This window comes from Nelusetta ayraudi, unplaced genomic scaffold (assembly GCF_046127955.1).
Source record: "Nelusetta ayraudi isolate G7.1 ecotype Tasmania unplaced genomic scaffold, CSIRO-AGI_Nayr_v1 ptg000109l, whole genome shotgun sequence".
NCBI classification, from domain to species: Eukaryota; Metazoa; Chordata; class Actinopteri; order Tetraodontiformes; family Monacanthidae; genus Nelusetta; species Nelusetta ayraudi.
Window position 1 is genome coordinate 629,349 of NW_027466159.1, and position 22,524 is coordinate 651,872.

Sequence of the window (22,524 nt, forward strand, 5' to 3'; positions counted from 1 at the left end):
GGTGTCACTGAGGTCGCGCGCTTTAGCGTTGTTGTGATTGTGAGTCCTGGCTGCAGGCGGCGGAACTTCATGGATGCTGGCAGCGGCTCTGACTCCAGATGATGCCGGGATCCTCAAGGACAAAGACCTGAAGAGCACATGCACTGCACGTGCGTGCGTGGGCGGGCGCGAATTCTTTGTCTTGCCCTTGAGTTTATAGTTTAAATTTCAGGTTGTGAATTTTAATGGATGTCACTCACGTTTGAAAAATGACAACAACAACAAAAAAATCTTTTTAAGGTTAATGGTTATCAATCATCACCTTCATTTTGATTCATTTCAGTTATTATTATTACCTCGGGGCAACACAGTGGTACTGAGCACAGCTGCCTCACACCAACAATGCTGTGGGTTCAATTCCCAGCAGTCTTTTTTTCTTTCTTTTTTTTTAAAGTCTCCTCCAAGAAAGACACCAACACGTATTCCACAACAAAATAAATTTAATGAGTTCACATTTTCACTGTGCTGATCACAACTATATGTAGATGTAAAAAATAAAACAATAATAAGAAGGTGGTGGCAGTGGGGGGAGGAGGGGAGAGAAGAAAAGATGATCCAGTGCTCTCCTTTGTCTTAATGTAAGGCATGCAGTCTCCACGGAGCGTCGGACACTGAAAGCTATAACGAAGTCATATAGAGACGGACACACTGACACTCGGCCACAGGTACACACACACGCACACACACACACACACACACACACACTCACAGGATCCCCCTCCCGATACAAGGTTCGAGTCAAAGTGGGGATTCACCACAACACCAAAAAAAGTTTAGTAGCTCACAAACAGCGACGGCGGCGCACACTGAAAATACACTTTCGCTCGGAGCACGACAACGGCGAGGAGTTACACACAAGGGGGTGAGCACTGCTGTGTAAGCGTGTCGCACACAAAATGAGGATGCTTGTTTTTTTGTTTGTTAGTTTTGTCTTTCGCTGGCTGTGACTCGCGTCGACCTTCGCAGGCAGGACCAGCCCCCCTCCCCCCCCCCCACACACCCTTTTTGTAGGTGAACCCAGCGGCGCCCGCGTTAAAAACAAGAACAAAAGGGAAGAAGGAGCTTCGTCGTTCTGAAGTTTACATTTAAATGCTGCAGTTGTAACTGGCATATAAAAAGTACAGACATTTCCTCGAGTCTGGTGCAAAACCCCCCCGACTGACCTCCGGGATTCAAAGTGGCCTCAGTTATATAAATACAATTATATATTTGCCTCCATATAAAAATAAAATTAGCAATACACACATATTGCACACCTAAGGAGCAATTTTTTTTTTCCCTTAATAATTATCGGATTAGCGACGCGCCGCTGTGGAAAATATACAAACATGGAAATGATGCAGCATAAATAAATATCTGGGCGGTGGATTCTCTCTCTCTCTCTCTCTCTCTCTCTCTCTCTCTCTCTCTCTCTCTCTCTCTCTCTCTCTCTCTTTCTCTCTCTCCCTCCCCCTGGGGCAGGGGTGGAGTCATGGCTGCTAAAGTGAGGTGAGTAGGGTGAGCAGGGTGGGTGGAGCCAAGCGGTGGGGCGGGCGGGCGGGCGAAGACCACGGCGAGAGGGAGAGACCCCTCACTGCGCCTCCAGCTCCCGCTGACGGCAGCCCACCGCCGTGATGAGGGCGGCACCCTTGCCGCTGCCGTCCTCCGAGAGCAGGAAGTTGACGTCGCACTTGGGGGCCAGTTCCTTCACCGTCTGGTGGAAGATCTTGGAGAAGCTGCCGGAGGTTGCGGGGAGAGAGAGCGAGAAGAGGAACGTCGTGAGATGCCGGCGAGTTCCGTCGGAATATCGCGATATGTATCACGATATGTATCGTGATAGTCCGGCCTCTGCATTGTGACTTTACATACATGCATATCACTCGATGCATCACATAACTCAGAGGCCACGATACAATACATACGATTCCTTTCTGTCAGCCAGACTCACCCAAACCTTTAGTTTAAGTTAAGTATTGACTTCCTGTGAGTTTTCGCCACTTCCGTAGCATCACTAACGCGTCTTCTGTCGTTCACTGTTACGCTGACCTTGTTTAAACACATCATTGTTTGCATTCCATCACCATTTTTTTTTCCAGGTTCAGGCGGACTTCAGACTTCCAATAAGGGAGTGCAGCGATTTCCCCCCAGTGGCCACTCGAGGTATTGTAGCCAAAAATCCCACAAGAACCCAAAGAGCATTTTCCCGCTCATAGACCACAATGCAAAAAATAAAAAAGGACTGCAAAACAGCTGATAGGATGACCTTTGACCTGAAACACAGTTCATAAGAATTCTTTCTATTGCAGATTTTGAAGAATCTAAAATCTCCAAATATTTTTTTTTGTAAAGGTCAGAAAATCCCCAGAAAAGAGTTTATTCCCACATCGCATCACATGCCGTGTCTCCTCTCGTTCTGATTGGCTGATGCGTCCTGATGCATGTTGAGAGTTACAGACACTGCTAAATGTATCCCTGAATCCCATATCTAGTTATCTTAATACACCTGTGGTTAAAAAAGAAACCAACTGTTCTAAAGCGTCATTGGTCGGCTCTTACTGTGGGTGGAGCTTGTAGAGCGTCCCGTCTACGCCCACGGTCACGTCCAGGTGGTCCAGGCCTCGGTTCTCGCGGATCTTGTCCACCACGGCAGCCATGCCGGCGCCGCAGATCTGGGCGGCGCGGTGGGACACGGTGCCGCACACCTCCTTGACGATGATGCTGTCGTCGCAGGTGCTGTCCAGGCCCAGCTGCTGCAGGATGGCCCTGACCTGCAGCAGCGCCAGACGATCGCTGTGGGCAGGGGTGGGAGGGGAGGGAGAGGGAGAGGTCAGAGGTCAGCGCCGACAGCAGGAGGGTCACCGGATACCTTGCAGCTGCCGCCGGGGGGCTGAGCCGGGCTTAAAGTGGGGATCAACTGGAGTCGTCAGGCTGGAGCCTCCTGCTCCTCCTCCTCTTTCTCCTCATCCCCCCTCCCTCTCCTCCTGGTCCTTCTCCTCCTCTTTGTCTTATCTTCCTCTTCTCCTCTTCTCATTATCCCCCCTCCCTCCTCCTCTTGCTCTTCAGAACACTAGCATCCATTTTTATTTGGTATTTTTGCAGTGTTTGATCGAAACTGCTAAGGAAACTTTTGCCTTTACCAAACAAGGAACATTGAGCTAAATAATTTTTTTTTTTTTTTTTTAATAATAATAATAACAACAACGTTACTAAACAGGCCAGATCAGCTAAATTTATGGCAAGCCTGGAGAAACTGTTGATTAGACAGGAAGTTCTGATGTTCTGGACTTCTTGGAGTGGACTTCCATCACCAGAGGAGGTGAGAAGTTCTTCTCATCGCAGGAATTCTTTTTGACACTTTTAAAGAAGGAAAAAAAAAAAACAAAAAAACCAAAAGCTCTTTTCATGAGCCCCCTCCAATCCCGCGTTTGGCCCCGCCCACCTCACCTCTCGATCTGCGACAGGAACTTGGTCTCGAAGATGCCCCGGGTCTTCAGCGTCTCAGAGATCTGCCCTCGGAACAGGAAGCCTCGCTTGGTCAGGTCGATGAGGATCTGCCGGACGATCTCACCCAGGTACATCCCGCTGCACATCTTCTCGTACCTGCCGGGCCCACAGACAGACAGACAGACAGACAGAGGCGGTGTCATCAGGGGCACCAGGGGTCAGCCCCCCCCACACACACACTCAGAGCGGCTCCCCCACCTCTGCTTGCCCTCGTTGAGCGAGTTCTCGTCCACTGCCTGGTCGTACTGGGTGCGGATGTCGTCCAGGCATCCGTTGTCTCCGAACGCCCCCCACTCCATGTTGACACACATGCGGCCCTCCTGGCCGTCCACGATCTCGATGTTCCTCAACTCCTCCATGTAGCAGGCGTTGCTTCCCGTCCCTGACCGGACACAATCGATGACATGGATAAATAAAACGGGCGACGCGGTGGCGCAGTGGTGAGCGCTGCCGCCTCACAGCGCGAAGGTCGTGGGTTTGATTCCCGTGCCTCTGGAGTTTGCATGTTCTCCCTCCCTGGCTTCCTCCCACTGTCCAAAAACATTCATGTAGGGTGAATTGGAAACTCTTAATCGACCGCAGGTGTGTGTGAAAGCGAATGGTTGTTCGTCTTTCTTTGTGGCGACTTGTCCAGGGTGTCACCCTGCCTCCCCCCTATAGCTCCAGCAGACCCCCACAACCCTGTGTGCAGGACGAAGCAGGTCTTTAAAATGGCTGGCTGAATGGATGGATAAAATAAAATACATAAAACTGCTTTCAGCAACCCAAGTCATGAGACAGCAGGTGCACCAAAACACGACGGAACTAATGTGAGCAATAAAAATGGATTGTTTCCCCGTTTTCCCTCTTTGTGTTTGTGTGTCTCTATGTACAGTTTTACATATTTTTTCTTTTGTTTTCATTGCTTTACACACACTACCAGTCAAATGTGTGGACACACCCCATCACTTAATGGTTCTTCATGACGGCATCAAAACTATGAACGAAAACGTTTGGAATTATCTAGAAAACAAAATAATAACAACATGAATAGTTTCTTCAAAATAGCCGCCCTTCACATAACGAATAGTAATTTAATTTCAATATTCATTTAAATTTTTTCCCAGCTACAGAATTCCATATATTTGGCAGCATGTCTTCAGTATGTGTCTAAAATGTAAAAAGCAGTGGAGGATAAATGAGAAAAACACAGCGTGATTGGCCGCGGAGATGAAACAAAGACGATCAGTCCATCGAAACGTCACTGTGTGGGGACAACGTTGTTAAAATAAAACTGTTCAGTGTAGAAATGATGTGAGTCGTGTCAGATACAGCCCCCCCCCCTCCCCGCCCCTCTGGATTCCTGCCGGCGTGTTGAGAGTTGTGGGCGGGCCAGTGGGCGTGGCTACCTGCGATCAGGCCGACCTCGCAGGTGGGCTCCTCGTAGGCGCAGGTCATCATGGTGCCCACCGTGTCGTTGACGATGGCCACCACGTCCAGCTCAAACTCCTGCCGGCACACACACACACACACACACACACACACACACACACACACACACACACACACACACACACACACACACACACACAGAGTTGCTGTTACACGGGCTTTTGCTCTCCTCTCCTCTCCTCAAGGTCAAGTTTACGTTTGCATCAAGGTCATGCGCTGGTTTTTCTCTCGCTGGCTGTGTTACGTTTCCGCACGAGACCGCACAGCTGCTTTTCAGTTGCCGTCCCCACAAGTTGCGCTGACTGAGAGGATTATTTACACACACACACACACACACACACACACACACACACACACACACACACACACACACACACACACACACACACACACACACAGACGCGCCCGCGAACACACACATGGCAATGCGGCCTTGTCACATTCTTCACAGATCAAAAGCTCTCCCACAGGTAAATCAGCCCTGAGCCTTTCGTGCATGTCACACACACACACACAGACATACCATTAGTTTTCACATGTTTTTTTTTTTTTTTTGCAGCCTGTCAGAGCTTGAAACATGTCCGACCGTCTTGAAGTGAGAGTCAACGTTGCATTTAAGACGCTTCTTCTTTCTACGCCGTGTGTTAGCTTTAGCGGACTGGACGCGGACTGCAGTTGGGAATTAGCATTAGCAACAAACTCTGTATGCAGCTCATCAGCTGAAACCCTGTAACTATGTTAGATTGCATGGTCCCTGTCAAATAAAATGTTTACAAAGAAAAAAATGAAATTAATTAATTAATTTGCTCTTTTTTTTATTTTCTAAATAAAAAAATATGAAACAGGGGGAATATGAAACAGAGGTCAAGCGGTCAGGGTGACTTCCCTCTCTCTTTCCAGCAGGGTAAATCATCTTTTATTCACTTCTTTAATCTTGGTAGGCTCCAGCAGACCCCTAAAGCCCTGAGTGCAGGAGGAAGGAGGTATAGAGGACGAATAGATGGATGGACTTTTTTATTTTGCTGAACCAAAATCATGAAAGACCAGCAGAGTTATTTTGTGTTGCTTTTCCTACTGGGGAGTCCAGAAAAATCCTACAAATCCTTGCAAAATGACCACAAGTCAATCAAAGTTCTGGACAAAGTCCACGTTTTGACGAGATTTTTTTGTCTTGAATATCAAAGTGGATGATGTGATATATATTTTAACACTTATCCAAAATCGCATGCAACTCTAATCAGTTGAAGAGATGCTATTTCAGGCAGAAAAGTTCAGGCATCAGCGGCCTCCTCAGGTCGGCCTCGGTACTGCAAGTCAACTCTGCAGCTCGATTCCCCGTCCCATCCCGCAGCCCCACGAGAAGTGTTAAGGACATGCGAGCGCAAGCTAAAACATCATCATCAACATCTTCAACATCTTCATCATCATCATCATCATCATCACCACACGCGTCTTTTACCTGCTGGAAAACCAATCACAGGCAGCTAATACTTACAGGGTTCTCCATCTGAAACAGCGGAATCAGTGCAAAGAAACGTCAGTGGTGAGGGAGTGAGGGAGTGAGTAGGCCATTCTGATGGATGCCCCCACTGTCAGCAGCAGTGACGAGACTGGGAATCAGGGACTCGGCCAGACTGCATTTCAATCTCTCGGACTTCAATCGATAATATCAACGCGTCTTTGAAGGTTCTCAGTCATCCAGGTCATCTTAAAGTGGAGGGGTTAAAGTTGGGGCAACTGGATCGCAAGAACCAGTCCAGTTGGACTCCATTATAACAACTATATGTGTTTTTAATGAAATATCTGCCCAACTGAGCTGACGGCTTGGGACTGTGTTTTATTGTATCTCAGTTGTGACTGACTGGAACCCTGAGCTTCTGCGTGGAGTTCAGTCTAGACGAGCTGCCAGGTTGAGGTGCATTTGCATAACGTGCCTCCGTCGCTAAGTCAGATCTTTGACAGGTGTGCGTTCTTCTCTTTGTTCTCTCCAACGCAATTTAAAAACAAAAACAAAAACAAAACATTCCCCCACATTGCCGAAACCCTCCCTTTGTTCCACCTGCAGCGGCAGTAAAAGCCGCTTCCTGTTTGCCTGTGCTCACCTCCTTCCTCTTGATGGCTTCCCGCAGGAGCTCCACCACGTCTTCGCCCTCGCAGTCTGTGGCCTTGAAGCCTTTGGTCCAGGTGACCAGGGTTCCCTGTGCACACACGGGAACAGCGACAACCTTGAGGAACATTTTTTTTTTTTTTGCGCGGCACTTTACGGGACGTCTGCCGTGTGCGCCGTCCAGCGTACCGCGTCCAGACTGGTCTGGTGGCAGGGGAAGGAGAAGGTGAAGCCCAGCGGCAGCCGAGCGCTCTTCATCCCCATGTAGTCCAGGAAGTCGGAGATGCAGTGGACGATGTGGTCAAAGAGCTGAGGAGAGACACTTTATCAATAATAATGGTAATAATAATAATGATAATGATGATAATGATGATAATAATAATAATAATAATGATAATGATAATGATAATGATAATAATAATCATAATCATAATAATAATAATGATAATGATGATAATAATAATAATGATAATGATAATGATAATGATAATGATAATAATGATAATGATAATGATAATAATAATAATAACAATAATAATAATAATAATGTTATATTTTTTATTATTATGTTATTATAATTATGATCCTACTGACACACCTCTTCTCCGGTGCCCTGCATGACCTCCACTGGGATGGAGTAGATCTTGTTGTGCATCTCCACCGTGCGCCTCTTGCCGCTGCGGATCTTCACCAGCAGCACTCGGAAGTTGGTGCCGCCCAAATCCAGGGCCAGGAAGTCGCCGTTCTCTGCAGAGGGAAAATAAACACATCCCGTTAGTCGAGAGAGGGGCAGAGGAGGCAAGGGGGGGGGAGCGCGACAACATCGCTCCATCGATATGTATTGATTATTTTAATTAGCGGCGAAGAAAAAACAGGGTGATATTTTACTCTGCTCGCAGTAGTGTGGAAGAGTTTCGGATTTCGGGCAAAAGGTAAAGCACAGTGAATTTGTGACTGTTTGGGTCACAGTGGCTATTACACAGGTTGACTCGACTGATTTTGCACTCCCTCCCATTGCAAAATGTGGATTTTTGCAGGAGGGAGGCGGCCTCGACTCGGCCGGTGGACGACGAGAGAATAGTCGGCCACGGCAATATTTGAAAACAGTTATGAAGACTGCGAGTGTATTGTGACCTCAAGCAACTTTAGCTTTACGGCTATTTGCAAAGTAGAACCGCTGAATCGTGTCGATAAACTGTCAGCCACCACTGCTAACCCCGTGCTCTGCTTGTGTGTTTTGTTCACTGGCAGCCAAATTTAAAAGGCAGTGATTCTGCCTCTTAACTTTCGCTCCTTGTAGCGATTTTAACGCTGCTAGCGTGTTAATGCCGGGCGAATGAAGCTGTTGCTGTGAGACTGGAGGGCTTGGAAGAAACACTTGAGACAAATGGGACGTTATCGGAGTGTGTGCAAAACATCTTGGAAGAGGCTCAGGGGTCCGGGCTGGGACTGCTGAATTTGAAATTGAGAAAAATGAGGTTTCGTCAGGTAAAATTGTCCAACAGCTCATTCAAAATGCTGCGTGCGAACATTCCGTTGACAGCGGAGCCGCATGTCGACACCCGGTGTTTGCTTTTGCTCACCTGATCCGTCCGGGGTGCTGCGGACGAAGGTGGGCAGCATCTTGACGGTGGCCTCCTGGTGGCTGCTCCTCTTCAGGCCCTTCTCGATCTCGGCCCTCATGCGCTTTTTCACCTCCAGCAGCTGCGTCTTGCTGAGGCGGAACTGCTCCAGGGTCTGCTGGATCTGCCGGGCCTGCTCCGTCAGCCGGTAGGCCACCGCCGTCACCATGGCCGCGCCCTTGCTGCTGCCGCTCTCCGACAGCAGGAAGCGCACGTCCGAGTCGGGCACCAGGCGGCGCACCGTCTTGTGCAGGCGGCGGGAGTACCTGAGGAAGAGAGAGGGTTGGTGGTCACAGCTGGTCGCGGGTTAACGTTCTGAGCCTGCAAGTGGCTGCAGATCTTTAAAAAAAAAACAAAAAAAAAAAACTGTGACTGTGGAGATGATGAGTTGTGGAAGAACTGAGTAAATTTTTAAAATGTTTGTTGTAACTTGTAACATTTTTTGTTTTGTTTCATGGTTCATGGTTGAACTACTTTGTTTGTCATCTTAGCGATGTCGAGTTCTGTTTTGCAACATATTTGAAATACACACAAAAAACAGCACCAATTTTTTAATTTTTTTTTTAGGTTTCTTTAAAACTGCTGGATGTTCATCATGCGTGTGTGTTTCTCGACTCGCTCCCTTTTAAACTTCATGCAGTTTATGTGGTTGGTTCAGCTGTAAACCACAGCTAAACCCTAAACCCAGTTCAACTCATCTGATCTGCAGTTTAACGACACCCGCTGTGGTCTTTGAGACACCTGCTTGTGGAGCCGACGCTAAGCTAGGCTAGTGGCGGCGTGCACTCACTGCGGGTGCATCTTGTAGAGGGAGCCGTCGATGCCCACGGTGGTGCGCAGGCGGGCCACGCCCTTGTTCTCCTTCAGCCGCGACAGGATGCCGCCCAGCGTGGCGGCGATCAGGTTGGCCGAGCGGAAGGACACGATGGCGCACACGTGGCGCACGGCCACGCAGTCCTCGTCCGAGGGCTCCACGCCCAGCCGGGTCAGCACCTCCATGCACTTCTTCAGACCCTCCTTGGTCCTAGAGCCACACGACACAGAGGGTTTTCAACTCGCATGCTATTATTGCAATATCAGATTTATTGTTACTATCAATATTACCGCTAATGTGCCATTACCATCATAATTGTATTTTTTATTAATATTTTATATTACTATTATCATGATTATTATGGTGTATTTGATAGGGACAAATTCACAAAATAAACAAAATAATGTGAAACGGGTGAATGTGGAAATTAAATAAAAGACGCACACACGCACAAACACACACACACGCACACGCACACGCACACGCACACGCGCGCGTGTCGGACAAGAGCTTCAAAAGCATTAAAACTTGAGTTGTGAGCACAAGACTGAAGCTAGAATCGCCAGAACTCTGAAGACGATTTCAGGTAAAACTGCTGAAGGCTTTGTGGTGAATCGGCAAATTTGAATTTCAGCCCGACTGCCTTTTTGTTTTGTCTTGCAGAGCGACAGACGGCCGTCCACACTCACTTTTCGATGGCTGAAACGTGCTTGGTCTCGATCTTGCCTTTGGTCAGCAGCTCGGGGGTGATCCGCCCCTCAAACAGAAGCCCCTCCTTGGCCATCTTGACCAGGATGAGGCGGACCAGCTCGCCCATGTACATCCCGCTGGCCATCTTCTCAAACCTGGAGGGGTAGGGAGGGCAGAAGGGAGGGAGGACATATGAGACGGGCCGGACCCCAAAGGCCTTAAACACCACGGAAGAAGATAATTGGCTGAAAACGGCGTTGATCATTTTTGATCTTCCCACTAAATCTCTAAGTGTGTCTTGCGTCTCTCACAGCTGTTTCCCCGGGTTGACGGAGCCTCGGTCGATCTCCCGGTCGAACTCGGTGCGGATGTCCTCGATGGAGCCGTTGTCCCCGAACGCCCCCCACTCCGTGTTGATGCACATGCGGCCCTCGTCGCCCTCCACCAGGTCGATGTGCCGCAGCTCCTCCATGTAGCAGGCGTTGGTTCCCGTCCCTGCAGAGGAGACACACCGGGGCAGTGAGGGACAACTCTCTGGCGCCCCCACGTGTCCAACTGCGGCCATTGACGCGACATTTATTCATGCATTCATTTACCAATGATGACGCCGACTTCGCAGCGCTGGTCGTCGAAGCCGCATGTCATCATGGTGCCGACGGTGTCGTTCACCACAGCCATGATGTCAGCTTCGTAGTCCTGAAACAGCCAATCAGGGCTCAGCGCAAGACATATCTCACAAACAAGTGAAAGGGGACTTTATTTTTTACCCGATTGACAGAAGGTTCAGGTATTCAAACCGTAACACTAAAATAGTTGGTGCTCATATTTTTTTTGCTTTAAATTGACCACTTTGGTTCCTGAAGTTTGTTTGCTTATTTTAGAACGGCGCCATCCAGGGGCACGACAAAAACACTCACGCCACGTTTCTTGATGGCCCGGTTGAGGAGCTGCACCACGTCCATGCCCTCCACGCCACTGGCTCGGAACTTCTTGGTCCACGTCAGCAGAACCGCCTGTGAAAAAAAACGCAAACAGGTTGTTGTTGCGATTGTTTCACCGTGTCGCTTTTTTGGTTGTTTGTCCGACTCGCTATGTGCGTGCTTGTTGGTCCCCTCACCTCGTCCAGTTTGGTTTGGGCGCAGGGGAAGGAGAAGGTGAAGCCCACAGGGAGCTTTTTGTCCTTGATGTTCTGCTTCTCCATGAAGTCGCCCAGACAGTCGGCCACGTGGCTGAAGAGCTGAAGGCACAATGCAACAACACAACACAACACAAGACAGGACAGGACAGATTTTCATCTTTTTTCAGGATTTCTGTCGTTTATTTAAATGTGACAAAAACATTTTACGGAGACTGGATGTCGTGACCTTGAGTGAGTTCACTGTTATTTTATTTTATTTTTTTTTTACGGACAAATAAGTTGGGCTATAAGGATGTTACCTGCTTGACAGTTTCACCTGTGACTCCAGTCTCCCTCAGAAGCGTCATCCGAGATTCTGCTGCCGTGTCATTTACATGCTGGCCGACTCGACGGACCGGAGCCCGTTGAGCCGGCCGCACCTCCTCTGCCTTGGACGGTCTCTGGAGAAGTGAATCCCAGGTGTGCGAGAGGGTGTGCAGCCCCCTCGTCCTGGTTGACAGTGCCGCTCTCCCTCCTCCTGAACTCGATGACCTTTTTTATCTTACGTTTTAATTTGTTGGTGTCAGATGTGATGATCTTGCCCTTGTCCCAGTCCCCAGTGTGGTTATTTCTCCTGCAATGATCCGTGATGGCCGACTTTAGGTTTTCTGGTTCCGGTGTTTGTTTATGTGTCCGTGTGAATCTCCCCGCTGTCTCCTCGCATTCCTTTCTCTATTCCTTCTTCCATGTTATGAATGATCGCCCTGTTTCCCCGATGTTTTATTGCAAGACTTGCACGGTATTTCGTAGATGACATTGCATATATTGACTCCGGAACAAAATGATATCAATGATATTGTCCAGTTTGTTTCCTCTCTTTGTGTGAATTGTATATTACCGGTGGTGTCGATTCTGCCTCGGATAATTAGTGAGTTCTCGTGTGTGTGGGCGGTTTTTATTTTCTCCAGTATGTCATCGACGTATCGTTTCCAGAGTGTGGGTTTACAGTGAGTGGGTGCTGTATTGATCGCTTTCGTTTACAGGTCCTTCATTAAAAACAAACTGCTTATGTTCGCAGATAATGGGTCTCAAGTGGCGAATCCTCCTGTCTGTCCGTCCTTATGTGTTTTTAAACAGACAATAGGCGGATTTGCCCACGGAATTCAAAAGAGTGATCAAGAGAGTCGTCAACTGTGAGGTTTGTGCGTTTTTGGGGGTTCCGGTCTTCCTTGAGGTGTTCTGGCGCAATGCGTAAAGTGACGTCTACAGGGGTTTTGGTGAATAATCAAATGACATTGTGTGATATGACGATTCCATCGTTTTTGGTTATGTCACTGAGTTCTTGTGCCAGTTCTTTTGAGCTCTTGCAGTGGCGTTCTGTTGTACCAAGGAGGAGTTTGAACATCTCCATCAGAGGTGAGTGGTCGGATGCAGTCAACTATGGGGCGGAGTGGGGTGTCCTCCTTATGTATTTTTGGTGTTCCACATATCTGTGGGGTGACATTGGCTGTGGGTATGAGGTGGTCGTATGCCTCCTTTGTTATTATGTTGTTTTCCAGCAGCGGCTTCAGAAGTGTTTTTAATGTCCTTTCCTTTTCCTCTGTGGGTTTTTTCTGCAGTATGTCGTACGTGTCTCTGTCTCCTAACATGTTTTGCATCTGTTGTTCATATGTTTCCGTGTCCCTTATAACCGCTGTTCTGCCTTTGCCGGATGGTAGGATGGTAGGATGGTAGGATGGTGAATGTTTTGTCCCGTTTGAGTGAGTTTCTTGCTTTTCCTTCTTCCTTGGTGATGTTGCTTTGTGGAAGTTTGGCTGATTTGAGAATACCTGCCACTGCGTTCCGGAGTTCTGCTTTCCATGATCTTGGATTTTACGACATGCTAATTCTGTCGCAGGGGTGTACTCTTCATGGGGTTATTTTCGTGGGTGTGATGGCAAAATTTAGCCCTCTCGTCAACACTGTTTTTCCTGCTTCCGCGAGGGTGCGTTTGGATAAATTTCGCAATTTAGCTGTCGAGTGACAGCAGCACGTCGGATGACGCTTCTGAGGGGGCAGACGGTCGGAGCTGGCGAGCCGCTAACATCCTTACATCCCAACTTATTCGTCTGAACAAAAGACAATAAGAGTAAACTATCAATGGAGACAAAATTAACATTTTTAGTTTGAGTGAGTTTAATTTGACCCTCATGACCAATATTGATCAATTCTATCAACCTGCTGCTATGTTGTTTTGTCTCCAATATAAACGTCCTGTAAATCCTCATGTCTGCCATCAACGGCATCATGGCGTTTCTTTTTGCCATGACGCCATGAAGCAGTTTGTCCAGTTTATCACTGGAAACACAAAGACTAGCGTCTCTTTAGGGGCGCCGCGGGACGGTGGTCGGACACCATCGCCCCTCCGGCCAGCTGCGCCCGTCATATTTCATCGAGCAGCGTCTGTCTGGCCCGTGTTGTGGTTATCGGGTTTCACTGTGAGCGCCGGCTGTTCCCCGCCAGGGTCACCAAAGGTCAACGCCGCCGGTTTCGCTCTCTCCGATCTGTCAAGAATCTCCGGGCAACGAGATTCTAAAATCTACCGGCGTTCTTACCCGGGAGCCGCTGCCGTGGATGATGTCATCGGGAGTTTCGTAGACCTGGCTCTCCATCTGGACCGGCTGCTTCTTGTCCTGGGTCACTTTGACCCGGAGGATCCGGAAGTTCGACCCTCCGAGATCGAGAGCGATGAAGTCGCCCTTTTCTGTTGGGTGGGAGAAACAACAAATACAAGGCGAAAGGCTCAGCTCGGCAACAAACAGTGGATACCCAAGCAGATACCGAGTACTTAAGGACATTCATTGCACATTATAGAATTACTTTGATTCATTTATTATTTTTCTACATATATTCTGTTATTTGAATCCCTCAGCATGTGTTTCTAGAACAGGGCGACTGTCAACGGTTTCACTGCAGCACGAACAAAAATGTAACATAACGGTCATATCGGTATCGGTGTTGTGGTATCAGCACATACTATATCCGTGTATAGTAGTTCAGAGGTGCTTCCCAACCTCTGTGCCGCAGCACATTAGTGTGCCGTGTGGATCATCAGGTGTTCCGTGTGATTTTTCTAATGTAAAATATGTGCCGTGGCTCAAAAAGGTTGTGAAATACTGGTTTTGAGTACTCATCCCTGGTGTTGGTACTGATACCTGTTACTGGTATCGGTGCATCCCTAGCTAATAGGTTAAAAGATAAGGTCCCACCTTATTGTCAACAACCTGAGGGATGTAAAAAATGATAAAACTTGGTCATAATAATAAAAATAATAGTAAGAAACATTATAACAATAGCGCCACCTAATGGACCAGTCTGGAAAATACGTCTGGTCCTTCTGGCACTCTGGCAGCATCTCATCAGTCTAATTAAATCCTTGTGGACCTCTGACTGTGGTTCGGTATCAGTGCAACAGCAAGGGGGGTCAGATGACACGGAGAAGTGGCAGACGTGAGACCTTTCAGGGGGAAACCAGTCCGGCGGTGGGCGGAGCCTCCATTGCACCGGCTGACTCTTTGTCTGGTTGACCTGCCCGGAATGAGTCGTGACTCGGGGGGAGAGGTGTTGGTGACGGACCACACGACTTCGCTGCGGTCGCTGTGAGCCGCTGGCTGTGTGTGTGTGTGTGTGTGTGTGTGTGTGCGCGTAAGTGTGTGTGCGTGAGAGAGAGAGAGAGTGAGAGAGAGAGAGAGTGAGAGAGAGAGAGAGAGTGAGCGAGAGAGAGAGAGAGAGAGAGAAAGAGAGAGGGAGAGAGGGAGCTGCAGTTTCGACTCGCTACGCTCTCGAGAAACTGTGCTACACCAGGCAGTTCTGGAAAGAAATGGACCCTCTGTGATGTCACACGGGGAGGGCACCAATACGTCTCCCTGTCTAGTGACCACACCCAGCGTCAAGTTTCGTGCTCTGCCCTCCTTTTTGTCCTGTTCCAAACGTGTGGAAGGTCCAACAAAGCCTCTGGAGTCTAAAACGCAGCGTTTCAGCAGGAGGCTGTAAACACCGGGCTAAACAGGAGGCCATAAACACCGGGCTAAACACTGCTTTCTGGGGTGCAGAGTGACACACAGAGCTCTGGAAACCAGGAAACTGTGGAATGGTTTAGGTTTTAAGTTGCTGCTGTGACAATTTTGGTCCCCCTGGGCTTCCGTACATATTGGAACCTGGGACTGCAACAAGGGGTGGAGCTTGGCAGCGACTACCTGCTATTTACCAAACACACCTGTTTTTGAGCAGAATCCTTCTCTCTTCTGACCACCTGCAGAGATTCTCCTGAGGGTGCGAGTTCGGACCACGTCGGTGCACAACTGGCAGGTCACCCTGCGTCGTGCGTTCGCAGGGGGCTTTGCCGGGATTATTGCGTTAAATTGGATCATTTAATCCAACTGTGCGAGGGTTAAAAACGCAGCGCAGCGGCTCTGGAACAGCTGCCGGCGCTGTGCCGGGGCTGCCTGGCCCCTACAGCAGCCAATCGACCGAGTCCAAATCCAACAAAAAGAGGCTTAAGTCCCAGAATCGGCCCGACTATTTCACCACATCAGCAGATTGTTGAGTGGCAGAGAGGAAGCGGCGGCGCTCACACAGGGGCGGGGGGGACCACCTGTAGAGCACCACCGACTGATTCAAACCTTTGCGATTTAAAAAAGACAGTGTTTCTGAGCCGCTCGGTTCGTCTTCAGCGGTCAGAGCCCATTCAACAGGCTGGTGTCCGATTACCACGGAACCTGCTGCTGAGTATCTCGACAAAAACCCACGACAGACCTGCAGGACCTGCAGCAAACACCTGCCCTGAGGAATGCGTAATTTTTCTTGCAGTTGTTGCTGGTCTGGCGACGTGGTGGTGCAGCGGTTAGCGTTGCTGCCTCACATCGAGAAGGTTGCGAGTTCGATTCCGAACTGACTTGTCAAGGGTGCCACCTATCGCGGCTGGAAATGGACGGTCTGCAGCCTGAAAGGTGCCTGAGCCCGAGTCCGTACCTGAGCCGTCGGGGATGGAGCGGACGAAGGTGGGCAGCATCTTGACGGTGGCGGTGGGGTTGGTGTCCCGGCTCAGCCCGTTCTCCATCTCCCTGCGGAACCGGTTCATCACGTCCTTCAGCGTCTCGTCCGACAGACGCATGGAGTACAGGTACTTGTCGATCTGAGGCGCACACGCAGGACACAGGAGGTCAGCGGAAGTGCAGCGGCGGTCAAGGAGGTATTTTACAGTGAAGTGCACTGCACTGCACTGCAACCCCCCCAAAGAATAAATAAATAAATAAAATAAACACAAAAACAGCACTGGTCGTTGTGAGTCTTTAATGCTAAACCTGCAGTCGCCGTTTACTGTGGTTGTCCAGCAGAGGGCACCATGCTGGGTAATTTGCAGTTTTCTATCAACTACTTCTATTCTTTCATGTTTGTTTCTGTTCTAGAATCTGAAGCCTCGTGTGTGTTTGTAAAGCGTCTCGATCAAAATGTCTGAGCATCAGGCTCCACCCCTTTGCATCACTGCACTGATGGACAGACAATAATAATACTAATAATAATACTAATAATACTACTACTAATAATAATAATACTAACTAACTACTAACTAAAATATTTTTCCTCCCTCTGTTCCCACTACTGACATCAGCTGTGTGTTGGGACACAGACGAGCCTTTTAATTAAAAACTGACTCCACTGATTGAGTTGAACAAAAGCGACACAAACGTCCTCAAACAGCCCCGAGGCAAAGCACTGCTGATCAAACACAAAGGCATGAAACCACAGACAAAGCAGCACTGTGCTGCGCGTTAGGCATTTTTAAAATGTACTAACAGTGTAATTAGGAGACGCTAGTCGGGAGCTAACAGTGTAATTAGGAGACGCTAGTCGGGAGTCTGGATATTTTCTGCTGAAAAATTACTTTGAGATTTAAAAGTTAAAGGTTGACTTAAAGTCTGGATTTTTTTTTTTTTTTTTGAAAGAGTCTTGAGAATTTGAAACTGTTGCAGTCGTCAACAAAGTGTGTTGACAGTTTGACTCGGATGCTCTTGGCGTTTTCTGAGCGACCTCCACACTTGTCTGCATCCATCCAGCCAAGCGACCGACTTGCCTCACACAAGGTCACGGTAACATTTCACCTGAGGTTTCGTACGTCTCGTGCAAGATATCAGATGTGCCGACGAGACACTGATATCTAGAAAGAAAAAAAAGGAAGTAACCTGCAGAAGAAGCTGTAAACATCCCTCGCTGGCTAGAAACAATATCAACAACAACAACAAGCCTCCTGTTTGCAGCAGAAGCAGTGCAACGTTGAGGCGCCACCGGGTGTCTGGTGACCGCAGGATGAAGGATGAAATATCGGCCGGCCAATCAGAGCAACTGTCGGTAACTCGACACCTGATGAACGTCGGGTTTGTTTGCTGCCTGTCATGCCTGTTGCATAACCGTGCAGCATGTTGTGTTATTCTGAGCCGTCGACGCGGCACACACAGTCTCTCCTCAGGCCGCTGCCACAGCCGCTCTCTGTTCAGACTGCAGGGCCGCTCAGAAAAACGAGAAAGCATCCAGGATGTACAGCATGGGCTGAGTCGTGTGGCCTCGGCTCTCGCAAAATACGACCCAGACTGAACGGCTTTCCTCCGAGCAGCAGCGACCAACGCACGCTGCATCGGCTCGTTCGTCCGTTGGGTGCATTTAAATTGAAAAATCTGCATTTGTAGATTCACAAATGAGCCATCGAAGAGTCACAGATGAGTTGTTGCTAAAAATAAATAAATACATATCAGCTCAGAAAGGGCAGAGTGTCACTCAAAGAAAGAGCACGTTTCAGATCTATAAGCTGCATCTTAGCTGATGGTAGCTAGCTAGCATGCTAACATGCTAACTGTGTGCCCAGGTCTGTCCCACAGTACCACTGTGCACCTCTGGAGGTCTTCTTTTAATTAAATTGCACACAATAATTAAACATTTCTTTCACAGAAGAAATAATACAACAACAATAATTATAACAATAAATAGAAATAATTATTACTATAATTATAATTTATAGTTATTCTCTACAAAGTGGAAATAATTATAAAACAATTATTTGCAGTTATTGCTCGAGTGTAAGTTTCTATTTGACAGTTTCTCTCCTCTGCAATTCCAGCTCATCCTAAACAAACGCTAAGCTTGTTTTCACAGGATAAAAAGTGACCTCAACAGAGGAGGGAAATGACCTTTCATCCTTTCAGAGTATCATGGTTGACCCCTGAAGGAACTGTCGCAAAATTCCAGCAACCTACATCAGCGGCCGGCCGGCATCGTCTGCGTGCCCGTGACGTCATACCCCACCCCTTACGTCTCTAGCAGCTCGTGAGCATCGATCGGCTGAGGCGTCGCAGACTTCATGACATCATTTCCCTACCCCGCAGACCCCGAGTTTACGGCATCTATCTCTCTCTCTCTCTCTCTCTCTCTTTTTGGCCGTAAAGAAAAGGAGGAGGCGGTCGGTTCGGGGATCGTGGAGCTCACGACTCCCTCCCCCGCCCCCAACCAGCCTCCTCACAGCCACCTGTCTGCTTCACCGCCCCTGGCAACCGAACGCTCCGGAAACACTCGCCACCCGCCGGTCGATCGACATCTCCAGCCGCGGTGCCTCTCTCAAGGACATCCGAGTCGAACAATTGCCAGCCCTCCTCCCCTCTCCCCGGCTGACCAGATCCACCTCCTCAAACCTAATAAAGTGACAGCCATCATGGCTCCCGGTCACTGGCTCACTCACCTTCTTGAGTTGGTCATCCTTCAGCTCGGTGAAGTAGTAGGCCAGGAGCTGAGCCGCTATCATCCTGCCGGGAGTCTGTCAGCCGCCGGAGCCGCTAGGACACAGTGTCGAAGGAGGGCGTGTGAGTGTGTGCAAGAGAGAGAGTGTGAGTGTGTGGCCGCTAGCTGCTGTCCTCCAAAAGTGGGCTGCTGAAGGTGATGACGACGTCCAGAGAAGAATACGAAGAAGAACAAGAACAAAGTCCTCAGGAGCGGGAACGGCAGCCTGCGATACACGCGCGTTCTCTCTTTCGACTGTAGTAGTACACTGACACACGGAGACAGACACACACTCACACACAAACACACTCACACTGGTTGGCACAGAAACACACTGACACACACGCTAGGGTTTCTTTTTTTCTCTCTCTCTCCCTCTCTCTCGCGTCTCCTCCTCTCCGAGCTGCACGCAGCCTGTTAGCAAAGCAGCCTGTTAGCTCCCAGTCTGAGGGGATGCAGGCGGAATGGAGCTTCGGCGCAGCCCTGCCCCCACCGAGCTCTCTGATTGGCCGAGCTGCGGACGTGCCGGAGAGGACGTAGGGTGGGCGACGTGAGGGGAAGGGAGGGAAGGGGGCGGTGGGCTCGCTAGCTGGAGCAGGAAGCAGAAAAGATAAAACGCCCCCTCCCTTGCAGCGCTCTCGCTCGCCCTCACGCGCACGCGCACCTCCAAAGGAGAAGGAGACTTCCCTTCGTTCCGCACGTTCTCCATGCTGTGAGACCCGCATGACGTCACCGATGCCCCCGTTCCCGCTGCGTCACGCCGCAGCATCTGCTGAAGGTCCAGGCTGCTGCAGCATCAGCGGCGGTTGGACACCGAGTCACGTGACTGCACCTTCCTTATCTGCAGCTGCAGCCTTTAGGCAGGCCCCAGCACACACACACACACACACACACACAAATCAATATGCTAAAATGTTCAGTCATAAGGACATTTTTTGCATTTATTTTTAAAATTCAACTTAAACCCAGATTGAATATTAATTGTTGTAAAATTTTGGAGGTGTTATTCAAAAGTATATATTAAAAAGTACACTGAGGAGCACAAACCACACAATTGTTATCTACAGCACACACCAATTAACACATTTTTCTTCATGAGTGAGAACCCCGCCACTCATTATGCAAACATCTGTCAACCAAAGCCAAAAGCATAACAACTACAGGATGGATTCAAAGAAGTCAAAGTCTAATTACTTATTCAGATTTTTCACAGCAGCATCAACTCTGTGCAGTTTATTTGATTAATCGTATTAGCTGTATCATTGAATGAAACAATGAATGAAATTAATGAATGACAATGAAACTAACAATAAACATGGAATGGTGCATGGCTGACCTTAAAAACTTAATTGATTTGACAATTTGAAATTTAATGTATAAAAAAAGTTAAATATGTAACTGATAATATGTAACATGTTGCTTTATTAACTGTCCAACAAATTTCTCTTAAAAAAAGAAAGAAACACAGTCTCAGTATTTATAGGCCTTTCAGGTTAACACTGTCACCACTATACACTCAGTGTCGGCTCAGTGATGTGCAGCCCCCACCCACCCACTGAGGATTCCTCTTCCTGATTCCTCTCTGGATTTTTTTTTTTTTTTTTTACCCACAATCCTCCTCTGCAGTGCAGCTCGACCCTCCCTCACTGCAAACAGTGAGAGAAGGTCGAGCTCTCAGTCCTCACTCACCCCCCGACTGGTGTCATGGCTGCTTCAGGGTGACCTTCACATGACACACACACGCGCGCGCACACATTTGTGCCAGTTCTAGTCCCAGTTCTATCATCAACTAAAGTTGAAAAACTGCATTGTTTTAGAACTTTTGTCATTCTCAGTTTGTGAAGTTTCGCTAACTGAGAAATTAGGGTTACTTCTGTGATGTTGTGTCTTTTCTGTATTTTTAACAATAAAACATTAATATGAGGACTATGATGCTCCACCACTATGTGTAAGAAGTTATTTTATCGGCAGAAAAAGGAATCCTCCAGTCAAAAAGCCAGAGGTATTTGAAGGTTTAACTGCAAAATGAAAAGCCTATTTATTCACTTTTATAAAAAAAAATTATAAACAGCTTTTTCTGAAGTCAAAATCACAGCAACTATATCCAGTCTCAAAGGTATCTGCTTTCCAGCCAGTGTCTCATAGAGATCAGCCCTTTGCGACATCACAAGAGGCGACTGATACCCAACTTGTGCACGGGTTAATGACCACGCCCCCCTCCAGCCAGGTGTTGCCTTCAACAGAGCATCCGTCTTAGTAGCTAGCGAAGGAGCAACGTTTTAGCCGCAAGCTTTAAACAGAGGGCTAAATATAGTGTTCTCTGGAGGTTGTGGAATTGAAAATTAAGACATCAAAAACACTTCAGGAAAATTAATCGACTTATTTATCAGCGGACACCAAAAGGCCCTCAGACCTCCAGAAACTTGCTGCTCATCATGTTATCACGCTCCAATAATCTCCTTTATCCCCTCCACAAACACGCAGGGGCCGGAGAGAGGAGTGAGATTCCAGCAGGACGAACACACACACACACACACACACACACACACACACAAATCTTTGCAAAGACTTCCATTGTCTTGATCAACCTTAAATTTTTAATCTGATCTGCAATCTTTACTCTCACACCTTGACCTCTAAATTTTGACATCTACACTGAAGTCTTCACGCTGAAATGTAAAAAAAAAAGAAAAAAAAAGTCAGGAATGAACAGAAATGTCCTCACTTTCAGCAAATGCCATCTCTGTTGGTTGGGAACGGATGCCAGCGGAGGGCGAAAAAAAAAAACGTTTTACAAAAATCAATAGTACGTGTTAATGACCACTAGATGGCAGCATTCAAGAAGAAGTAATTATTGTAATGAGGAACTCCGCAATTGCTTTGAAGCTCATTTGTTTGAAGATCAGTTTTTTACGTTAAATATTAAGCTGTGCAAGACGTAATCAGCTGTGACGTCATAAAAGTGGCATGAGTTGAACTTTTCAATTTTTCAAGTCCTGTGGTGCCAGAGAGAGACCGGAAATAACTGTGAACGCTCTCTAAATAATTATGGCTTATCGTTATGTTATTTATTAATTAATTACCAGTTAATTTAATGTTGACTTAGTACACAAAAGTGAAACACATTCTGTGTTCCACTTTGAATTTCGGCATTCGCAGGAAGTCAAAATAATCTGCCGCCACTGGGAGGAGCCACACAGCACTAATCAGACCGCGCACCTGCAGTATTCACTCCCTTCACTCCATCTGCTCGCTCTATAATCACACTGACATGGACTCAGTTCCGGGAGTCCATGTCAGTGACCACACCCCGTCCAGCCAGGTGTTGGCTCCGCCCCTCTGAGGCCAGCCTGATGCATTGTTGATAGGGCTGGAAGTCGCCTTCCCAGCCTGGAGGTTTGGTCACTCTGCTGTTTTC

The 22,524-nt window shown here is 48.1% G+C and overlaps 1 protein-coding gene across 1 annotated transcript; it reads right to left on the reverse strand.

Moving 5' to 3' along the window:
* Positions 1–461: 461 nt before the first annotated feature.
* On the reverse strand, positions 462–19,677 carry LOC142903312 (hexokinase-1). Its single transcript, XM_076048870.1, has 18 exons — positions 19,069–19,677; positions 16,314–16,476; positions 13,898–14,046; positions 11,304–11,423; positions 11,104–11,199; positions 10,783–10,882; positions 10,498–10,681; positions 10,186–10,341; positions 9,473–9,706; positions 8,644–8,948; positions 7,659–7,807; positions 7,250–7,369; positions 7,056–7,151; positions 4,911–5,010; positions 3,721–3,904; positions 3,463–3,618; positions 2,575–2,808; positions 462–1,754 (listed from the first exon to the last, which is right to left on the reverse strand). The coding sequence occupies exons 1-18, from the start codon at positions 19,129–19,131 to the stop codon at positions 1,610–1,612; spliced, it is 2,754 nt and encodes a 917-aa protein (XP_075904985.1). The 5' UTR covers positions 19,132–19,677; the 3' UTR covers positions 462–1,609.
* Between the last annotated feature and the right edge of the window lie 2,847 nt (positions 19,678–22,524).

Excerpts from the sequence above, each read along its gene's own strand:
- LOC142903312 (XM_076048870.1), bottom strand. The coding sequence starts at position 19,131 with ATGATAGCGGCTCAGCTCCTGGCCTACTACTTCACCGAGCTGAAGGAT. Across the intron at positions 9,707-10,185 it reads CACGTTTCAGCCATCGAAAA|GACCAAGGAGGGTCTGAAGA; the intron begins GTGAGTGTGGAC and ends GTGTGGCTCTAG. Across the intron at positions 7,808-8,643 it reads CAGCACCCCGGACGGATCAG|AGAACGGCGACTTCCTGGCC; the intron begins GTGAGCAAAAGC and ends TTCCCTCTGCAG.